The sequence below is a fragment of the Paramormyrops kingsleyae genome, chromosome 25, assembly GCF_048594095.1.
Source record: "Paramormyrops kingsleyae isolate MSU_618 chromosome 25, PKINGS_0.4, whole genome shotgun sequence".
In the NCBI taxonomy this organism is placed as follows: Eukaryota; Metazoa; Chordata; class Actinopteri; order Osteoglossiformes; family Mormyridae; genus Paramormyrops; species Paramormyrops kingsleyae.
Window position 1 is genome coordinate 26,268,305 of NC_132821.1, and position 21,775 is coordinate 26,290,079.

At 43.3% G+C, this 21,775-nt stretch overlaps 1 protein-coding gene across 1 annotated transcript; it reads left to right on the top strand.

The window, feature by feature from the left end:
• cpe (carboxypeptidase E) lies at positions 1-21,542 on the top strand. The gene is made up of 9 exons (XM_023799370.2): positions 1-427; positions 14,005-14,201; positions 15,238-15,402; positions 16,304-16,421; positions 17,187-17,369; positions 17,982-18,121; positions 18,386-18,485; positions 19,384-19,502; positions 20,253-21,542. Exons 1-9 carry the CDS (start codon positions 160-162, stop codon positions 20,349-20,351), a joined length of 1,389 nt encoding a protein of 462 aa, XP_023655138.1. The 5' UTR covers positions 1-159; the 3' UTR covers positions 20,352-21,542.
• Positions 21,543-21,775: the final 233 nt, after the last annotated feature.

Here is a 21,775-nt window from a genome sequence, read left to right on the forward strand (position 1 = left end):
TTTCTAGCGCCCGGGCACCTCAGCGCTCCGTGTAGCCAATGCGCAATGTTGTCCTAGTTGCGTGCAGACGGGTAGTAAAGCGCATCCTTAAGCGGGCAGAGGACAGAGGAGACCGGGGAGTCATCCGTCACACTCGGCAGGGCGATCGGCATCGCAGACATGAAGCGGCTCTTTTTCATCGCTTTGTGCGGGACTCTGGCGCTGCTGTCATGCGGAGAGGAGAAGCGTGCGAGTGCGGATGAGAGGTTCGCCGAAGACGGGGGCATTTCGTTCGAGTACCACCGCTACGAGGAGCTGAGGAAGTCCCTAGTGTCGGTATGGCTGCAGTGTCCCACCATCAGCCGGATCTACACCATCGGCGAGAGCTTCGAAGGGAGGGAGCTCCTGGTGCTGGAGATGTCCGACAACCCGGGGGTGCACGAACCTGGTTCGTAGGAAACGAGCGACCATTTAAGATCCATAACGCTTAGAACTACTCTTATCTCTTCCCCCATCAAAAATGCCATTTAAAATACCTTTATTCAAATTGCAAGCTGTTGACGCATAGATTCGTTTTTTTTTGGTGCAGGAATTAAGTCGCAATATGTGTTTTGAAGCGACACAACAAACGCGTTAATATTCAGTTACTTCCAGACCGGTATTGGGAACTATGCATTAATTCTCCTGTTCCGTAGAATCAGGTGTTTTGTGTGTACATAAACAGCCAGATTTTACGAATTTAAGTCGACCAGAATTGTCTAAATCAGTCGTTTTGGGTAAAAAGATGTTTAACATATTCAGGAATAAAATGTTTTATATTAGGAAAAAAAATAATCGCGAAGAATACATTGTAGGCATAATTATATATTAGATCTGTGGGTTGTTAATAATAATATCATATGAATATGAACAGATTGGATGACTAATCATGTCTCCCAGTCGTGTTTTTTTCCAGTAGGTTTTTGTCACACATCAGGAAGGGACCTCTAAATCAAACAGTGGAAATGCGATTATTGCAGCGCCCTATTCTTTATTAGACGCCAACGTGTCAGCGTTAACGCGGTTCTCCGTCGCTCACGTTAAGTATAAGGTGCCGTCCTCAGTTACAGAGAGAGACGCCACGGCGTGTTTCCACACCAGTGCTGCAGCAGCGATTGGACCAATCGTGACATATCTGAATCCCCCCCGGGAAGCCTGGCATTGCGCTGAATTCCCCCCGGCCCCCCGTGCCGTCTCAGAATACACCCCTCTTTGCAGTGCATCAATGATTCATGCGTATAATCTGGCTGCTTCATCTGAATTCTCATCGCCGTGCTGCAAACGCCGTTCATGTGACCGGAATAGGCTTTGCTTCTCTTCCGAAGATTTAGACAGTACTAGAGAAGCAGCTAGTTTCTACTAATACGTAATTGCATGCGATTACATGCAATAGAATTACTTGTTTAAATCATGGTAAATTGAAATGACACTACATGATATGACAGTTTTGGTCATGCTATTGTATTCTCCGTCGCATTTCGTATATAATATGGCACTGTGAGACACTGCATTGCACTGCTAACCATGCTCTCCTCATCGCTGTGTCCATCAGGACTCTGCCCCGGGTCTCCTTGGGAACAGACATGGCTGCCTTTAGTTGTACGTGTGGGTGTGAGATAGTCACGTAGTGCTGTTCCAGATATATAATAATATACTGTATGGCATAGTGCGAAGCGTATCTCTGCAGACATGCAGATACATAGATGGTCAAGTTCTGTTCCCACTGGAGCGTCAGTTATGCATAAAATCACAACGCACCCGGATGTATACGGATTCTCCTTTAAAGACGGGTGTACAGCAATTATCCGTCTATCCATCCATTCATCCACTGATCTGTTCATCCATTTTTCAAACTCACTTACCTGGCGCCGGGTCACCAAGTTTTGCGCCTCCCCAGGAGACACGGGGCACGAGGCAGGGGTGAGGTGGGTGACCTTGTGTTTATTTTTGGTGTCATGAATCAGCTTGATCCATAGCTGAAGAAACCCACCTGCATCTTTCTTTAACGCCCAGAACCAGTGAAGCAGTGAACCAGTGAAGATGGCAACTGGCACATTAGTTATTTATCGCCAGCCGTTTATTTTTTTTTTGCCATTATCACTGAGCACTAATGCTAGCTTCGAAATAAGTGGTATATTTTCACAGCACAATGTATTTATTGGTATGAATGCAACATCCACAGAGACAGAACTGGTGCACTGCATAGCAAACACACATTTTAGCATAACTTAACTCGACATACCAAATATGTGGTTCTCGTAAAATGCTCAGTACGGCTGAACAGTTTTCCCCAGGTCTGCTTTAGGTGCTACGTTCCTCAGAATCAGCAATTACAAATTAGCAGGTATTATAGTAAAAGTGTGTGTGTGGGGGGGTGATATCTTTTTTGCAGCTGCCCTCACAATATAGCAGAGGGAGCAAAAATGTGCACTGTCTGGCAGGGAGCTGCGAGAGAGCAAAAACATGAACTGTTTGGAGGTTCCTGAGGACCGGGTTGGGAAGCACTGTGATATAGGACAGTGTTGGGTAAACAGGAAGTTACTGTTGGCCCTAGTATTGTTCTGCTCCAGATACGTAATCAACAAAACGTGCATTGCTATCTGAATGGAAAATAGGATAAATAATATGCTTAAACAGCTGCAGAGATTATTTTTTTTCTGAATTATAATGGGGATCTTTTTTTCCAGCTATATGTAATATTTAATCAAACACTGCATATCTGAGGTATGATTACTACTAGTTTAAATATTTGGCATTCTCAGTTCTAAATAAAGAGGACATGAAGAGTTTTGGAAAACAGTTTTTTTTCTACATTATGAGTAATCTAGCACATGCACTCGTCTGAGTGCTTTATGGGTTACGAAATTGATTTCCATATTTTTTATATGTGGTCTGGTTTCTTGGCAACTACTATCTCTGGCTTCTGCCGGCGGATGTACGGAAAGTGACTGGGAAATTTGTTTGCTGTTTAGCTGCGTTGCAATTTAAGGTTAATCAAAAATAGCTGTTGCCATGGTGACAGATAAGATTATCCCCTTGAGCCTGTCAAGCTCTGTTGTCAGCCTGACTTAGACTGACGTTAAAGTAACACCATCAGAGTGTTATTTACTCAGGCTGTTTGGTAGCAGCACTACGGACCGAGTACGGATTCTGTGTTGGTTGATGTCTCTTTTTTCGCTGAAAATTTTGAGAACGTCTTTGCTGTAGAGTGGTGTGGTGGTGCAGTGGTTAACATTGTTGCCCCACGTTTTGGGAAGCAGGGTTTGAGTCTCTGCTCGGGTTCCATGCGCATGGAGTCTGCATGTTCTCCTGTGTTATTGTAGGGTTTCCTGCAGGTACTCCGGGTTCCCCCTATGCTCTGAAAACATGCTGAGGCTAAGTGTTACCAAATTGTCTGTAGGCGTGAATGGTGTGTAGGTGTGTGAGTGAGTGTGTGTGAGTGTGTGAGTGTGCCCTGCAATGGGCTGGTGCCCCTCCTCAGTTGTTCCCTGCCTTGTGCCTATGAGCTGTAGACCCCCCATGACCCTGAACAGGACAGGTGGGTCCTAAAAAAGCATGTATCCTTCTGTATACATTTGCCCAAGTACGTCAGTCAGCTAACAAGATTAGCATAATGCAGACTATGGGTAGGAATTAGCCACAATGATGCATTTTGTACTGCAAGTGCGATATTTAATTGGTTCTGTACCCATATTGAGATTTATTGATATTAAATTGTATCAAATTAAGTCAAATTATATGTGAGAACTGGTGCCAGTGTCTATACTGTGTTTTTATTTGGGGTTCAGTAAACTTTTTTGATATTTACGTATTGAATATATAGCTTGACCTACGTAATGTGTAATATAATTTTTAGCTTTCAGTAAAAAAAGACACAGGTTGTATATAAAGTATTATAAACAGTTGAAGGTATTGTATTTAACAGCCAAATATATCAAAAAGGAAAAAGGAGAAAACATGATCTTTTTGAAAATATGCTAATTGAGAGCACCAGTGACGCGCATTATTGCTTAAAATAAAAACACAGGAGGCCAGGCTAGGTTAGAAATATTCCACAGTAGCTTCTGACTTAAAACCTTAAAATGTCTGCAGAGTGTCTCAGAAACAATATTATTTACAACAAATATAGTCCATTGTCATCTTTAAATAGCAACCAGCAAATAACAGACTGCCTGCAAATATTATTTTATGTAAATGTAAATGCATGGTTTCATAATTGAATCTGTGCATTTTCATGATTGCTCCTCATTGGCCGATAGACAGCACATGACAAAGTCGTGCATTTTTACTGGAGGATCGGACCCTGTTGGGGGGATGGTGACTCAGATATGGAGCACCTGGTTTTTCAGATGCCCTGGCTTCTCGTGAAGATCCCCTGCTGGCCTCTGTGCATTACGTGTAACGTGTTATTCACACGCGTGTGAACACGCATCGTCAGATCAGGGCAGAGACGGGAGTGTGCCCAGGTCTCTATTATACTGGCATTATAAAAACGAAAGGATTTGTAGACGATATCCTGTAGAAATATAGCTAGTTGCGCAGATCTTTTTTGTCACAGAACACTAAGGATTATTTATCAGCATGACAGCTCAGTGTCTGTTCAAACTTTCTATGAAAAATCATCATGTCACTTAAATTCTGAAAAAAGAATCCTAACCAATAATTAATAGGCTTCAAGCTGAATCGGCCAGATGGGATATTTTTAAGGTCACGATAGTATTCCAATTAAAATTGTGCATTCTGTCAATTCATTACCACCTGTAAAATTTGCTACGTTCATGAAAGACACTCATATTCTGTCCTTACTGATGTTAACCTAGAAGACAGCGAACTATAATGTGACCCTATGTGCCTGGATGGGAGCTTATCAGTGACTTTTTGTTGCCAAAGCAATGACTACTTTTAAAAGTTGCTTTTTTTTTCGACGTAATGGTTTATCATGGCGCATGACTCTTTCCTGGTGATTTTCCGCTTGTGTATCGGGATGTGAGAATTTCGTCTGCAAAATGCAGAAGCATACAGACGGGAAATATTTGAACTGTATTGACGGACATGCCAGGCGAAATGCACAGTATACAGATATATGCAGTTAAGTAGTAGATGCTTAAAATATTTTCACATGCATATTATAGCTGACAGATATGTAAAATATAGTACTATACTCTGTTTGTACAGCACAGACTTCTTGCTTTTTGCAATAGTGTTTTCCTGGACGCTGTATAGTCACATTTTAGTACCGGACAGTATTGTACTCGGACAATCTAGCGGTGCCCACATTCCACTCCGTCTCCAGGCTGTCGTTGCCTCAAAATCCTCCCTTTGCCAGAATATACAGACACCCACCTCTCTGTTCCGAAAAAGCTATACATGGTTTTCTTGAAGAAATTTTAAAAATGCCTATTATAGTAGCGTTTGACACAAAACTTCGTAAAAATCCATCAAACAGCGGTGCCATTCCTGTAAACAAACATATTGAAGGTGTAAATACTTATCACGTTAGGGAATTCTTGAAAATTGTTTTGGCTTGTTAAGATCTTAATGAAAGACAGAAAAAGACAGTTTATGTAAATACACTGTACTGAATGTGTGTATAAGAGATTGTGAGAGATCATTCTTAGTACTACAAGCGTGTTAACATTTTATATAGAAAATGATCATAATCTGGTGTCCATCCATCCATCCATCCATCCATCTTCCAACTAATTCTCCTAGTCAGGGCCTTCTTATCTGTATTACCGATGTAAGACAAACTATGACTACTGCCTCACCATAATGACATATTTCAGTTATTTCAGTTATACTCCCTATATGACAGTCCTCACTTTGGATTCTCATTGTTTCCTAGGCACAGGTGAAAGTCAGATTGTAAAGGAGAGAAACCCCTGAATAGGCCTAGTGGGAAAGCACCTAGCAGTGTCAATAGCGTCAATATTTGGTGTCTCTCGGCAAAGGGCTCGGGCGTTGCTGTTTATGTACCAAGGCAGGAGGTGCTGAGTTATATGAGCACAGGAGGGGTCTGCGGTGACCGTCTCTGTTGCCAAGAGAACAGCCAGCAGGTGCTGACGAGAAACCTCGACCGATGGATTTTTCAAGGATCCGGCAAAGTTTCACTCTCCCGGTTGACACACTGAGCTTAAATGCGCCGGGGAGAACCTACACTGAACTTCAAAAACACGTGAATTATTAACGGCGAATTTTGGTTTTCACTGTGATACGAGATCTTCGGAAAATTAAATTTAAATGCAGTGGAGTTACATCCTTCCAAAGATAGGCTTGTGAGTGTATATCATGTTATCAATTGTTCCACTTATAGATTTACGCAGCAATTCGTCATGTGATCTGGGATGCCTTTAGTTACCTCCCAGAGAAGGCTAGATTGTGCCATGATCAGTGAATCCATACAGCTCTCACTCTGACCACCTGAGCTCAAGGATCTGGAATCAATTGAAATGGTAGTCTGATAGTCAGGTGGAGATGTTTTGGGTAATATCGCCGTTCTGTCATATCTTAGCATTTTGAGGGGTGCGCTACAGGGTTGTTAAGCCGTACAATATAAAGTGTCATACATAGATTGTTCCGTGAGATGTTATGCTCTAAGTCCCACTGAATTGTACATGTATGTTACTGTGGACCTCATATTATTTTTAGCGTCCAAAGCACATTAAACTGTGGACCGTGAGGCACAGCTTCATCCATTATATAAGCTAAGCTGGATCAGACTTGAAGTGATGATTATTGTAAGAGTTGCTTGTCAGGATTTTCTGATAGGGGAGTGACTGAAATGTATCACGATAAACCAAAAAGCGATTCACTTTTAATTTTATAATGCAAGGGCTGAACGATGTGGCACTTTCAGAATGGTTTTGGAATCATACGGATTGATAGATGACTTTATCGATTCGGAGTTTTGGCAGTCGTCCTTTTCAGGCACCGTACTTTGTTGAGTCTGATTTGTGAAACATCCCCACAATTCATAATAATGAAACTTTTGGTAACACTTGAGCAGTGGTGGAAAGATCAGGTTCAGAAAGTACAAATCCAGAATAAATTTTTATTTCAACCAACCAGTTGTGAATAAAGAGGCACAGTCACAGAGTACTCAACTGGTTGGTTGAAACAAAACCATGGTCTGGATTTGTACTTTCTGGACCTGAACTTTCCACCTCTGGACTTAAGGAGGCACAAGTAACCTAGTAACTCAGTTACTACTCAAGTACAAATCATGAACAAATATAGTAACTGCATGAAACACATGAACCGTTTTGACTTTTTTATTTCTCTAAATGGCCGTGTGGTGTCCCCTGTGCTTCAGCCACATTTCTGGTTTGTATTGTTCCATTATTGTTCCACACTGGCTAATTCTTTCTGCACGGCACTGTTCTTTGTAAAGTCAAATAACATCATAAGTTTGAGAAACACAAGACGGGAAACGTTCGCACATAATGTTCCCAGAGCACAATATGGCGTCTGTATTCTTTTTCCCCAAGACAGTATATCAGAGCTCTTGCATTTACTGGCGTGCAGTTTTGTGGTCCCTTTAATGTATTTTTATAAGTGAAAAAGGCCAGATTACTTTCATTAGCTGTACCAGCGTAAAACAACATATGCAAGACAACACGTAAGTTGCAAAGGCCTCATTTAAGTATAGAGAACTCGTCATTAATGGTTCTTCGCATGTTACACTGTAAAGCAGAAAATGCCTCCAAGCTGTAATTATGTAGGGTAACCCCTTGGCTGCGCCCCTGAGTAGAGTGTGTGCATGTGAGAGGCAGATGGAGTGGGAAGGGGGACTCCCTGCTGCAAGGGGGGAGGGGCATGACTGAGTGCAGGCGACTGAGTTTCATCATGCAGGAACCCGCATGTTTAAAAAGGGCCAGCTTCTGTCGGCTGGTCATGTCTCCCCCTAGGTGCCCCCCTTCCATGGGCCGCTAATGCAATAAGCCAACTGGGATTGCTGGCTTAATGGCGCAGGCCTCAGTTCACCGCTCGACATTTTCATGGTCTGGCTGCAACCCCTTCCTCAGTACTGACGCGGAACACTCTGAAATGTGAATCTTATTTGCTTCTCCGTTTGACTGTCACACAATAATGCGCAGCAACGATGAACTTCTTCCTGAATATAAAAGAAGGTGAAACCAAAACAAAGTTATTGAAAGAAATATTAGCATTGTGGAAACGGCTCATTTATGACTGCATATATGAACCTTATGTTATAGTCACTGAAATTGGCCAGCGTTTCAGAAATAGCTTTCATTTCTAGTATTGTTTTACACCCCTTTTCCACTCTTAATTTGACTTTTTTTTAAAGTAAAATCACATATAATAACATTAGTTATGCATCTTGTGCCTTGAATGCGAATGCAACAAACCCAAAAGCTAATTCAAAGCAATTGGTTTAAATGTGCAACAATACAATAATTATAATGCAGAAGTAATATATTGCAGCTTTACTGCATATTGTTATCGGTAAAATCTGGGAAATAAGAGAAAGGCAGTGGGATTTTTCAGATCTTACTCCTCTTTCATATTTCATAGGAATGGTTTGTTCTAGTACTGTTATAATGACTCGTATTTGCTCACTTTGAGAGCTGCATGGGTGATTTTGAACAGACCTGAACATACATTTTGAGCAACATGAACATACATGATTACGTTACTGAAACCTGGCTGCAGCATGATGTTGTTTGATCAGAATGGTAATGCCATTAGCGGTGTCTTCCAGCCGTATTCTGATTTTTTTTAATAAACAGTCGGCCCTTCAGTTAGATTGACCTTTTGAACGCTGCCCTTGGTTAATGGGAGTCACTGCCGGCCAGAGTTTGATCAGTGTCAAGTCAGAGTATCTTTGTTGACATCTTTAGCTATATGATACATGGGTCATACACTGAGATGAAATTTCGATCTTGTTGATCGTACTGCAAGATACAGTAATAAATAGAGTAGAACATAAATACGTAAGACATTTAAACGTAACATTGAGACATAGACAAAAGACAGAAAAGTACAGCTGAAAGTTCAATAAAAAACTGATTGTAAGATGGGTGGGTGGAATTTCTTTCATGTTACTTGTCATTGGTGGGATGGCAGGACCATGTGACTAGGATGGTAGGGAGGATTAGGGATTTTAAGAGGCTGTGGTGAATTTAGCATAAACAGTGGGTGAGAACGAACATAAGCCATATCTGCTTCCATAACATGGAGAAACGGCAAGGAAAACAGAACTGACGCTGGTTTGTGGAAAGCGTTACGGTCTTGGTCATGATTGGTAATAAGTCACAGGTGAGGTGAATGGCCACGCCCCTCGTCTCACCTAGCCCCACCCCAGGATTAACCCCCACCAACTTAAGGTATTTAGCAACGCTTTTTCAGGTGGGATCAATTCAGTCCTGACCATTTATTCAAAGCTCATGACTGAAAATTCCCAAGTCTAAAGTCTAATAAGCCAATGCAATATCTATAATTTGAGAAACAGTCCTTCTCAGTATCAAAGGCCCCAGGATCTGGAACGTTATCCCCAGGGCTGGCTTCAGACGCTCATTACAGATGATGAATCAGTTTCATTCAATCTCTATTGCTATGTTCCATTCCAAGGCACACTCCCATCGATAATTATGAGTCATTATATATGCTGCATGAACACGATGGCGCTCCTGAACTTGCAGATCAGTGAATCTGACGGAAATAACAAAGCCACCGTACTTATAATTTCTTAATGCACATTTATGTCTTATAACGAGCGGCCATCTTTCAGTTCTCGTCACCATCTTCCTGTCTAACGGCGTCGCAGAGCTGATGACTTTTGGCGACTCCTTCCATGCCGCGTCCATTAAAACTTAGTGGACATGCTGAGGTTAGCTTGCAATAAATCTTCATATCTCAGGATCATTTTTACTTGCATTTTGTGGTGTAAACTCACCATCCTTGGGGACTGTCACTTGTCCTCCAATTTCTTAGCACACCGTTAAATAAGCAGTCGAGTTGTCTCAACATGAGGCTGGATGTCATTCTGGACGTTCCTTTGATGTCAAAAGCCTCTATAAAACCTCACCATCCTCATGCGACATTAATGTGACCGCCCCCTCCCCCCGGTTCTGTTCTGCACAGCACGGGCAGCACGTCGCCCACCCCCGCAGCTCCACCGAGGTGCGTCACGCCTTGCTGATGCTGCCCCCCGTCAGAGTGGGCGGTTCGCTAGCCGTAACTGACGGAAACACGGCCCATTGAGGCGGCTCCGCGTCACTGCTTCACTCCCTTCGCTCCCCTTCCGAAGCAGTGGCTCCGGCTCCTGGCCTAAACCGCCAGAAATGACCGTCTTAGCAGCCGCGTCTTACAGCATCACCTACAAATACTTTGTCGGCTCAATGGCCGGAACCAATGAAAATCGTTATATTCACACTTGTTCAGACTGAACATATGTGTCAACGCGATTGCATGCTGTTCAATGCCCCACAGCTAGGAATCTCCATTCTCCTAGATAAGGGCGGTGTATTGTCAGCTACAACAGTATCACATACAGCTAATGACATATTGAGGCGGTGCCCCCTCCCCCGGCGTAACCGTCCTTTATCTGATAAACGTGTGAGTCATCATGTAATAAAGCCCATTCTTCACATCTGCATTGAACCCCCGGTGGAAACACTGCCGCCTCATGGGTCTTAGAATCTCATATCCGCTCGGAGTGTAGAGTTTGCATTTTCTCCCCGCGTCTCCTGGGATTTCAAAGGCTAATCGACGCCTCTAAATCGCCTCTAGCGTTTGACTGCGGTCGGCCGGCAACAGCTTGGCATCCCATCTGGGTCGTGCCTCAGCGCTGCTCCCTGTACCCCCTGGGATGGACTTCAGGTCACCCTGACTAAGATAAGTGGTTGTAAGATGGATGGAGGGACGGGGATAATGCCAGCCGGCTTGCAATAGGGTGCCTTCCGCTCTGCCTGCTACCTCACACACACCCAAAGGCACTGCAGTAAATAATTAAAAGGCTTTTCCTTTTTTGTGCTTGGGCCCAGCAGTGGGATTGTTGGCATTGTTTACCTCCGCTCCCCCATGAGCTGGGGCGGGGGACTGTGTACTGAATCCGTCCTTGAGACCCTGAAGCCGCCGTCACCTGTGTAAGGAAGTAGCATTCGGGCAGCACAACGGGCAGCCTTAAAGGACCCGGTGGTGTCTCTGGCTGCGACATAAGCATCCGCTCAAAGTCGTTCACCAGAGTATGGATTTTCCCGACGCAGCCCGGTTTTAAGATCTATGGCTTCTGCCGCTCCTTGACCCTGCTCTGGATTAGTGTGGCTTATGGGGCTCTTATGGAAACGGGATGGATGGAATATCCGGGGGGGGGGGGGCAAAAGAGCTTTTATCGGTGGTGGAGTTTACTTTATTAGACTGTTTGATGGGTTTTTATGGAGCAGGTGGGCTGCTCTGCGTAAGCGTGAGTTACCTGCCTCACATTACAGAACTACTCTGTAGGCTCTGGCCTTTACAGCCGTTCCTCAGATCGAGGTCTTTCCTATCGCCGGGGCCAAGAATGCTTTTCTTCTCGTTCTTTCTGTGGAAAGTAAACGCTGCTGCCAAAATCATGCTGCGGTGAAATTACGGCCCGGGCTCGTGAAACGCACGGCCCCTTGCGAAATGCTGAGGCGTTTTAATGCGCGGTTCGGATAATCGAGGCCCCGGAGTTATATTGTAACCAGGAAGGAAATGAAAGGGAATTCAAGGGAAAATGAGTCTGCGTGTAATGAGAAACATGCGCCTCGGATAGTCGCGGTATTTTCGTCTGGAGAGTTTTATTTCGCGAGTGTAAATAATAGTGATTGAAACATTTAATACCTGACACACAAACAATGAATCTTGTACATAATGCCGACACTTAGAATAAACAGTCGCTGCGATCGACTGGAGGGGTTTTGACCTTAATGTGCATGAAACATCTTGGAGGAATATCTCTGAGCTTCCACCTTAGAGCTGACTGTGGGAGCCGGAGGTCCACCCAGGCCAGCCGCGTTGGCCAAGCGCACACATTTTTTCCAGGGGCCGCTCCTCATCCGTGGGCGAATTCGGCAAAGGGAGACGATTCTCAGGAAGATGAATTACGTGGCTAGATTTTTTTTTCCCTTTCTGAGAGTCAGTAAACATTCTCCTGAAATACTTATTTTATTCTGCTTGCAGACACACAGGATGCAGACTGATTTAGCAGCTAGTATTTCTTGCAGATGCAGCAATTCGCTTCTTTAAAAAAAGGAAATGGGGGGGGGGGCAAGTGCGCATCGTCCTCAGTATTATAATTTTTAAGGATGTCAGTCTGACTGGAGTCCAGAAATCAGCAGAACCAGAACTACAAAAACTAGCAACAAAATGTCTCAGATGGTTAGATCACGTTTTCGATATTGAGGTTACTGGCGTGTTGGGGGGGAGGGGGGGGGGGGGGGTTGGAGGACACAGCAACTGTTCCCCCCACCATCTGTTGTGGATCTTTTAAAATCAAAGCTGGCCAGGTCAGCCCCTCAGAGGCCAGGGGGGGGGGGGCGTCTCTCTGCCTGTTTTCTTTTCATTTTAGCTCGCAGCTGCTAATATGGCCAAAGAAAGATGGGGGGGGGGGGGGGGGGGGTCTTTTAGGTACGTATTTTTGGTGGTGTCATGTGGTTCAGTAGGTTAGAACAGCATGGCTGTAATTGGAAGGTCGTTGGTTCAAATCGGCTGCCCGGCAGACAGCCCTAAACTGCTCCTGTTTTCTCAGTAAATATACACTGCTTTGGATAGAAGTGTCTTCCAAATGAATGAAACGTAACGGGAGTAAAAACCCCGTAAACAAAGGGTCACTGCTCATGAAGCCGAGTGCGATCGCTGGCTGAATCGCAACTGAGACACCAGGGAAATCAAACAAGCGGCACGTTGTGTTTCATTTTATAAACACGCGTTGTCAGGTAATTGGCAAGTCAGCTGCTTTTATGTCACTATTCCTGAACTGTGTGCTTGATGAGCGGTGGCCAAAAGACGGTACTACAACGTAAAATATTACGCTCGTTGCACCAGGTGTAGTCTTCTAGCGGTGCCTGGTGGGAGGGGGTGTCCGTGACTACTGCCTGACTCGAAAAATCACTCCGTGACATAGTTTCGTGTCTGAACAGTGAAGTGAAGACGCCGCTGTGGAGACGGGGGAAATGTCTCTCCAACGGTAATTAGGTTTCAGCTGAGATGTACGTACATGGAGTTAATTACAGTAATGTACGGGAGTGTTGGCGCCATCAAAGGAATCATTAAAAGCTATTTATCTGGGTAGTACGTGTACATTTGCTCAGAAAAGCACAGTTTAACAGTAGAGTATATGCAAATGAACTGTGACACGATACAAAAAATAAGAATTTCTTCTGTTCTCCAGACAGTTACTGGCATACTGCTGGATGGCTAGATGAACACCTCTCCAGTTCCCAAACCTCTCTTTAGGGGCACCATGTATTCGTTAAATTTCATCACCACTTATTAACATAATTGGCTAAATAATTTGATGGGGTATTGATTAGAAACTGATTAAGTCAAATACTGGGGTGACTTTAGGAGAGTTAACGCACTTCAACAGACATAGTTAGGGTGACCATACGTCCTTTTTTTCCCGGACTTGACCTCATTTTTGGGACCTAAAAATGCTGGAAATGTCTGGGATTTCATTTTGTTTCATGTTGACTATTGCTTTCTACAGTCGGAGCACTTTCTGTGTGCATATTTGTGTTGCTTTGGCGATTCTTTTTGCATCCCACCCCCGGGGCAAAGCCAAATATAGTCGCCCTAAACATAATATCACAGTTATACACCAACATGAAGATCTTTTAAACATAATTTAAAATGGCAGCCTAAGACTTTCGCACTTCAATGTATTTATTTAAAAACAGGATTTTTCCTGTCATCCCCAAGGGGGATTGACCTAGCCTGACTGCTGTCCCGTGGACGGCTTGGCAACTGGTTGCCGTGGTAACACCAATCACCCTCTGTCGCCAGGCGAGCCGGAGTTCAAGTACATCGGCAACATGCACGGCAACGAGGCAGTGGGCCGCGAGCTGCTCATCTACCTGGCGCAAAACCTCTGCAACGAGTACCAGCGGGGCAATGACACCATCATCGAACTGATCCACAGCACGCGGATCCACATCATGCCCTCCATGAATCCCGATGGCTTTGAGAAGGCCGCCTCCCAGGTACTGCTGGCACAGGGCTGCACGGATGTGGGCAGTCGTCATTATTTTATTATTATTATTATTATTATTATTATTATTATTTTTATTATTCATCTAAGCGAGATCCCCTTATCTGTACATGTTAGCATGTAGCTAGTTAGCACATAGCTTGTTAGCATGTAGCATGTTAGCACGTAGCTCGTTAGCTGATGCTGAACTGTAAGGATCTTTCCCAGAAAACATGGCCGCCAGGGAAATGGGGCAGTGGCCTCGGCGAGCCCAGGTGTCCTTCTGGTATCACACAGAGCTGTCTCTCAGCTGACCAATCAGATTCCCCCTCCATCACACATCACCAGGCCTCTCATTCACCCTCTCGGCCCTACTGTCAGCTATCGGATCGACCAGCCGTTTGGGGATGCATAGTTTCTGAACTCAAAAATAAGAAAAAGTGGTATATTTAACAACATTTATGTCTGTAACATACAGAAATTATTAGCTCTTGATTCCCCGACACAGTAGTGATTTTGCGTAGTAAATTATGCGTAACACAGTATCTAAGAGGTAATTCACTTTTATGCGATGCCGCAGCCTTAAAACCGTGTGCCAGCCTTCAAACCATTTGCCACAAACCCAATACCCACTTCATTCTCTGCACAATCTTGCACTTATTTACCTCCTTATGTACCTGAAAAACACTCATGCTCCTTCACCCCCCCAGCAAAAAAAAATAAAATAAACATGTCTGTCAAAAACAAGCTTGGTACATTTTAGTTGTTTATTTTGAATGCTGACCTGTGATACTTTCAAATTGATGAATTACTGACCTTGCCTGTTCCTTAATAGCTATGCGGAATATTATCCACGTGTCTGAAGGGTATAAACGCCGATGACTGTGAAATGAAATGATGTCATTATTTGTCAGATGCATTTTGGCTTCAGAGTTGACCTCGGGATGAGCAGATGCTCAGCTTCCCCGTGCACCAGCGTGCCCTGGACCCGTCTCGGACCTGACCTTGAAGGTCGTCTTGTCTTTCTCGCCCCCATTCTCATCCCGCAGCCTGGGGACCTGAAGGATTGGTTTGTGGGCCGCAGCAATGCACAGGGTGTCGACCTGAACAGGAACTTCCCCGACCTGGATCGCATCGTCTATGTCAATGAGAAGGAGGGAGGAGCCAACAACCACCTTCTGAAGGACAAGAAGGCTGTGGAGGAGAACACCAAGGTATAGACCGAGAACGAGAAGCCAATACTCAATATGTTAGAATGAGGTATTAAAGGAACATCTTCAAGAAACATCTCAAGACACATCTGTTCCAGGAGCACCTCCATTCTCCTGACACCACTCAATGTTCTCTGCATTTCGTAATGTTACACTTTCTGCTCATGGAATAGTTTTATTAGGTTATTGCTTCGTTAGAAGTTGTTATTCTTACTCTTGGGAATTCATTGGAAGCTCAGCCTAGCTACACTTGACCTTGTCGATTCTTTGGCAGCTTAAAATCACATACTTAAAAAGATATTTTTATGTAAAAAATAAAAATTATATAACAGTCCTGTCACTGAGACTGAAGGGATCCGAAGGTGGATGTATGGATGACTTTGTAGAAGCAAACATCATCTAATTACTGGTTTGATTAGTCTAGCCTGTCTTATCCTTGTTTGGATTTGATTACTCCTGTCTGCTGGGATTTCATTTTAAACGCCAGCAGACACCACCTTCATATCGACAGTGTAATAATGTAAGGGCTTATTAGTTGTAGCTGTTATTATAGGTCTGCCTCATTACTTGCAAAGTTATTTCAAATGTGTACTTTTCCAGTGACAGGTATAGTTTGAAGAAGTATTTTATCATCTGGTTTTCAAATAATGTGAGCATGACACATTTTTCTTTTATAATTTTGTTTTGACACCTTATTAACTATACAATTTTCATCCCTTCATTAAATATTTTAGTAAATATTAAGTACAGTGTGACTCAGATATTTATTTACACTTAATACATTATGGTTGTGATCTCTACTGAAGAGTACATCATCTAAGCTCCATCCAGTTTTTGCGAGATGCAGCTAAACTGTTTATTTTAAGGGTGGACTGAGTTCCTGTAATTTCAATGTTCTCTGCAGCTTGCCCCTGAAACCAAGGCAGTCATCCATTGGATCATGGACGTTCCTTTCGTCCTCTCGGCCAATCTCCACGGCGGAGATGTTGTGGCGAATTACCCCTATGACGAAACTCGTAGTGGTGGGTCTGACATTTTAGTTCTCTGCCTCTGAGGCCACAATGGGAGGCTCGTATTTAAAGGCTTATTGGGCAACGTAAACAATCACCTTGCCGATTATTGCCTTACTCCCTCTCTGCGTAATGCTTTGATTGAGGTGGTTGCCTCATTCCATGTCCGGTACACTGGAAGCGGCGTTTGACTGCCAGGCTAGTGTTGCGCAACAATTTTATATAATGTTCATCTCCAGGCATATAAACATGTAGCATTAGCACAAAAATTCTTCTTAAGCTCATGGCGATAAATTCCTAACTGTTCGTAATACAAAGGTGTCCCTGGTGTTTTAATGTGCTCTTCGCACTGTTCACTTTATGTTTGTTCGGCAGGTTAGTGGAAAACAAAGCAACGGTTAGAGGAGAATGAGGCAGGTGCTCGCAGAGAGCGCATGACGCAAGGTTAGCTACACAAAAGGTTATTCACTGTGCTAGAGCCCCATCCCTGTTGCCATGGACACGAAAATGGTCTAACGCCAATGAGTAATGACTCACAATGTTTGGACAGTGTGGCTCCACTTATTGGCAGTCTGAGTTGCCGTACACCAAATGCGCGTCGTTATGGCGCATTTGAAGAACGCCAGGCTAATAGGCAGTGCTAAGCAAACCTGTGATTTATTTTCTTGTCACTCTTTAATAAATTGAAAAAAACAAGTGACTATTAAGACCGACATGTGCACCTCAGTGGGTTAATATGACCCCAACGTGGGGTTTGGCCATCTGTTCGTGAAATAGGCTCCACCCATGAGTACAGCGCCAGCCCCGATGATGTCATCTTCAAGAGCCTCGCCCGCGCCTATTCCAGTTTGAACCCGATAATGTCTGACCCCAACCGGGCCCCGTGCCGCAAGAATGATGACGACAGCAGCTTTGTGGATGGGATCACCAATGGAGGAGCCTGGTACAGTGTTCCTGGAGGTGTGTGTCACAATGGGCTTCAGGGTCCTTGTCAATTTAGCGAGCTTGTGTGTCACTTCTCTTCTGTACTGAGAATAACTGCAAGGGATGTGTCAAAATGTTAGTGTTTTCCTCAAGACGTTCAGTGCAATCTGTACGAAAGTTCTAGGCAGTCAAAGGAAATGTATAAATGATCTTTATGTTGGTGTAAAGCCCTGATATTATGTAAAAGTGTGTTAGCGTTGTCATCTCAAAACCTAAAGTCACCCCAGCGTTTGCGGCGACCATCCAGTAAAGCCGTGAATTCGCTCATTTGACCACTGCCCCCCGTCTTGTATGGCTAATCAATACCTCATCGACTTTTTAAAAAGAATTAAATGAATGAATGCCCAAGACTTAGCACGGCACTGTATTCAGACTGAGAGCTTTTGAAAGCTTTTTGTAAAAGCAACCTTCAGATGTTTGACCCAGTTGTATATTTCAGTGGAGTAATGCTGGTTAATTTTATGCCGGTTATGATTTCCCCAAACTCAACCCAATTTGGATGACAAAGACTTAGCTGTACCATCAAGTAAACAATAAAACGCTGCATGTTTCAGCCGTTGAAGCAAACCCCTTCTGTGTGTCTCTCAGGGATGCAGGATTTCAACTATCTGAGTACCAACTGCTTTGAGATCACATTAGAGTTAAGCTGTGACAAATTCCCACCAGAAGACACCCTGAAGATGTACTGGGACCAGAACAAAAATTCTCTAGTCAATTACATCGAGCAGGTATGGCTAGCCGTTGAAGTTGAAGTTGAAGTTGAAGTTTACTGTCATGTGTACCAAGTACAGCGTACAGAGCACAATGAAATTCTTACTTGAAAACCAGATATAGTTCAGATATAGTGCTGGGAGAGTGCAACATAAATTGGTTTTTCGGGTTTGTTACTTAATCGATGCTATGCATCGTTAATCTCTTGACGTCACTGAAAATGTTTAGAGTTGTGTGGAATGCTATGTTGCTTCAGTCTCACCAACCGCTCTCCTCGGCAGATCCATCGCGGGGTGAAAGGCTTTGTGCGGGACCTACAGGGGAACCCTATCTCTAACGCCACCATATCTGTGGATGACATCGACCATGACATGACTTCTGGTTGGTGTTTTATTTATTTATTTATATTTTGTGTGCGCTGAATGCATTGCTGACACCTAGTGGATGAATTAAGAAATGCACCATCCATAATGTTTTCTATTTCTGTATTTAGATTTAAGGTGAAATGTTGATTTTAAAACAATCAAGCAGGATTGTGATTTCTGTCTTTTTATAACTGTAGTAATAATAATTATTTTATTTTAAGCATCTTTCAAGGTACCCAAGGACAATGTACAGTAAGAGCTTAACATAAAATATAAAAGTAGTTAGGCTATAAACAACAAATAGGTAACAGGAGACAAGGACACATGTAGGCCTGACTACAGCCCTGCTAAAAATAAGCATTTGTACGATGGACAGATGAAAATTGCGGTTTAATATATCCATCGATCTTCCTTAAGCAGAGGTGGAAATTTCAAATCCAAAAAGTAAAATTCCAGATTTTGTCTCAGACAACCAGTTGAGTGACTGTGACTCTTTATACTCAACTGGTTGGTTGAAACAAAAATCTTGTTTACTCTCTGGACCTGAAATTTACACTTCAGTCCTTAAGTGCGTAAGAGGCAGGGTTGTGTGTGGCAACAGCTTGAGGGGGACGTGACCAGAGGTCAAAAAAATGGGCACGTTTAAAACTCACACTCAGGTTCACATTAAATAGTTCAGGCAAAACTGGCAGGTGTTCAGCCCCCCAGCCCCCAACGCCCTCTGCACGTGCCCTGTAAGAAACACAGGGTGACAGAGAACCTGGGGTCTGTCCCAGAAAGCACAAGGCACAAGGCAAGGCGTTGAACCCATAACCCTGATGGTGTAAGGCCACAGTCATTCCTGCCGAACCACTGTACCATCATAGTTCAATATAAAGTAAAATTCAGTCCCCTTATCTGCAAATGTGTTCCAGCCAAAGATGGGGACTACTGGCGTCTTCTGGCCCCTGGGAATTACAAGGTGACAGCCTCAGCTCCAGGGTACCTGGCTGTGATGAAGAAGGTGGCAGTACCTCACAGCCCAGGCGTAAGGGTAGGTCAACCCACTGGAGCTTGGACATCCAGTATGGTGCCAAACACACCCACACACACACACGTTATATCTTTGTGGGGACTCTCCATTCATTTCTATGGGGAAAACTCTAATCCCAACACGATGACCTTAACCCCTACCCAGCCCTAACCTTATTTAAAAATAACTAAACAAATTACAAGACTTTTGGCGTTTTTAGTCTTTTGATATGCATTCAGAGATATTTATAAAATTGAGTTTCCTATTGTGGTGACCGAAAAAATGGTCCCACAACATCAAAGTAACAGGTTTTTATCACATGGTGTGGACATTCGGTCCCCACAATATAATATATACATAACATCATACATAATATGACGTCTTAGGCAGTAAAGAAAAAATTCTAAAGCTATTTGTCTGGGTAGTATGTGTATATTTCCTCAGATAACGCAATTTAACATTGGAATATATGCAAACGAACAGTAACACAATAAAGACTAGAAGTTACTAATATCTTGCTGGATGGCTAGATGAACACCGCTTCAGTTCAGCCACTCCATGTATTTGCTAAATCTCACCACCAGTTCACTTAGTTCATTTACTCGGAATAATTCGATGAGGTATTGATTAGCCAAACAAGATATGCGATAAGTCGAGCCACCAAATACAGGGGAATGTCCAAGGGCATAAGAGATAGTTTGACATTGAGGGAACTCAGCTTGCTTTTATCACAGGAGCCATTCTTATTGCTTTTTGACCCTGTGTCCACAGGTGGACTTCGACCTGGAGTCATTGGTGGAGAGGAAGGAGGAGGAGAAGGAGGAGCTACTGGATTGGTGGAAGATGATGTCAGAAACCCTGAATTTCTGAACAGCCATCCCCACCCTCGCGAGCGTCGGTGTGACATCGGGGGAAAAAAATGTAATTGTTTAGCATTCGTGTGTTGGTCATCTAATGTGTTATCTTTTCATTTTCTTTCAATTGTGCTATCGTGGCGGGGGATCCCGTTGAACTGCTCGTTCATTTTTTTTTTTCCCAGCAGCACCAGTTTTCAAGTTTTCTAAGTTGCCGTTCCACAAAACTGACAAACGCGAAAAAGAAAAAAAAAAAATGGCACAAGCAGTTCACCGTATCGGCAAGGAAACGGCTCCTCTTTATACTTCCTGTGAATTTGTGTTCATTATGGTACCTGTTGAAAAATTCCAGTAACCATGGATCAGCACCAAACTCTGTAACCAAACGTGGGACACTGTGTTGTGTGGAGTGTAACGAGAACGACATGAACATTTTTAATTAAGGCAGTCCCACATTTACACTTATACACTTCTAGTCATAAATGTATTTTATGTCAGAAATTGTTTATTATTACTCATGTATTTCAGTGACAAAAAAGCTGTATGAAATTTTGATATTACAAGACCATAGGATTAATTGTAAATTATGAAGATATACATAGAGAATCTAAGAGAAATATATCTGAGCTTCTATTGTAAAATATACAGAAAGGATACGATTACTGGGGGTCCTTTGAAATAGTAGATCTTGTCTTGGCTTACTGAAGGGTGTTTCCCAGTACTCGATACTCAGTACTCATGGCTCAATACTCTTGTGATACTAAAACAATCTCAAGGGGAAAAGACGGTTCAAGGATGCCAGGCTGTTCTCACAGAAGAAGGTGAGGCATAGAATGCTTAGCCCTCAGAGATTTAGCATAGCTATGGACAGACGCGCTTTGGGCGTACGGTCGATGTAAAATAAGTTCAGGGATGACGGGCAGACCTTCTTATTCCGGTCGCGTCTGTCGTACGTCGAGCCGAGACCATGCGTTCATCGTAGACAGTTTCAATTGCTCTAAAGACGCTTGATTAGTTGTGAGCGAACTTACATTGTAATAAAACGGCACTGGCCTTGTTTTACCGAGCTGTTAGCAAGTTGATGTTGACTCCTTTTTTTCCATTTCCCTGGACTGCAAACCGAAATGTAATAATGAATGTAATAATAAATCTGTGTAAGAAGCGTAGTTCGATTCGTAAGGAGAAATAAAGGTTGTTTATGTTGTCATCCTATGTGCGGCTGTGTTTTAATTGGTTACCTCATAAATAGCTAGAATTAATCTACGAGCCATTACTTAATGGGTTCTGTCATACTTATGTAATTCTGCAGTGTCAGGATGGACAGGAATCTGCAGGATCCAAACATGCATTATTATAGTTATTGAGAGCGAACTTTAATATTCTGACAGAGTTCCGCGCCCACGATTTGGTTTCCATGCAAATCACAGCATAGAACGGGAT

Excerpts from the sequence above, each read along its gene's own strand:
- cpe (XM_023799370.2), top strand. The coding sequence starts at position 160 with ATGAAGCGGCTCTTTTTCATCGCTTTGTGCGGGACTCTGGCGCTGCTG. Across the intron at positions 17,370-17,981 it reads CTGGTACAGTGTTCCTGGAG|GGATGCAGGATTTCAACTAT; the intron begins GTGTGTGTCACA and ends TGTGTCTCTCAG. Across the intron at positions 19,503-20,252 it reads CTCACAGCCCAGGCGTAAGG|GTGGACTTCGACCTGGAGTC; the intron begins GTAGGTCAACCC and ends CTGTGTCCACAG.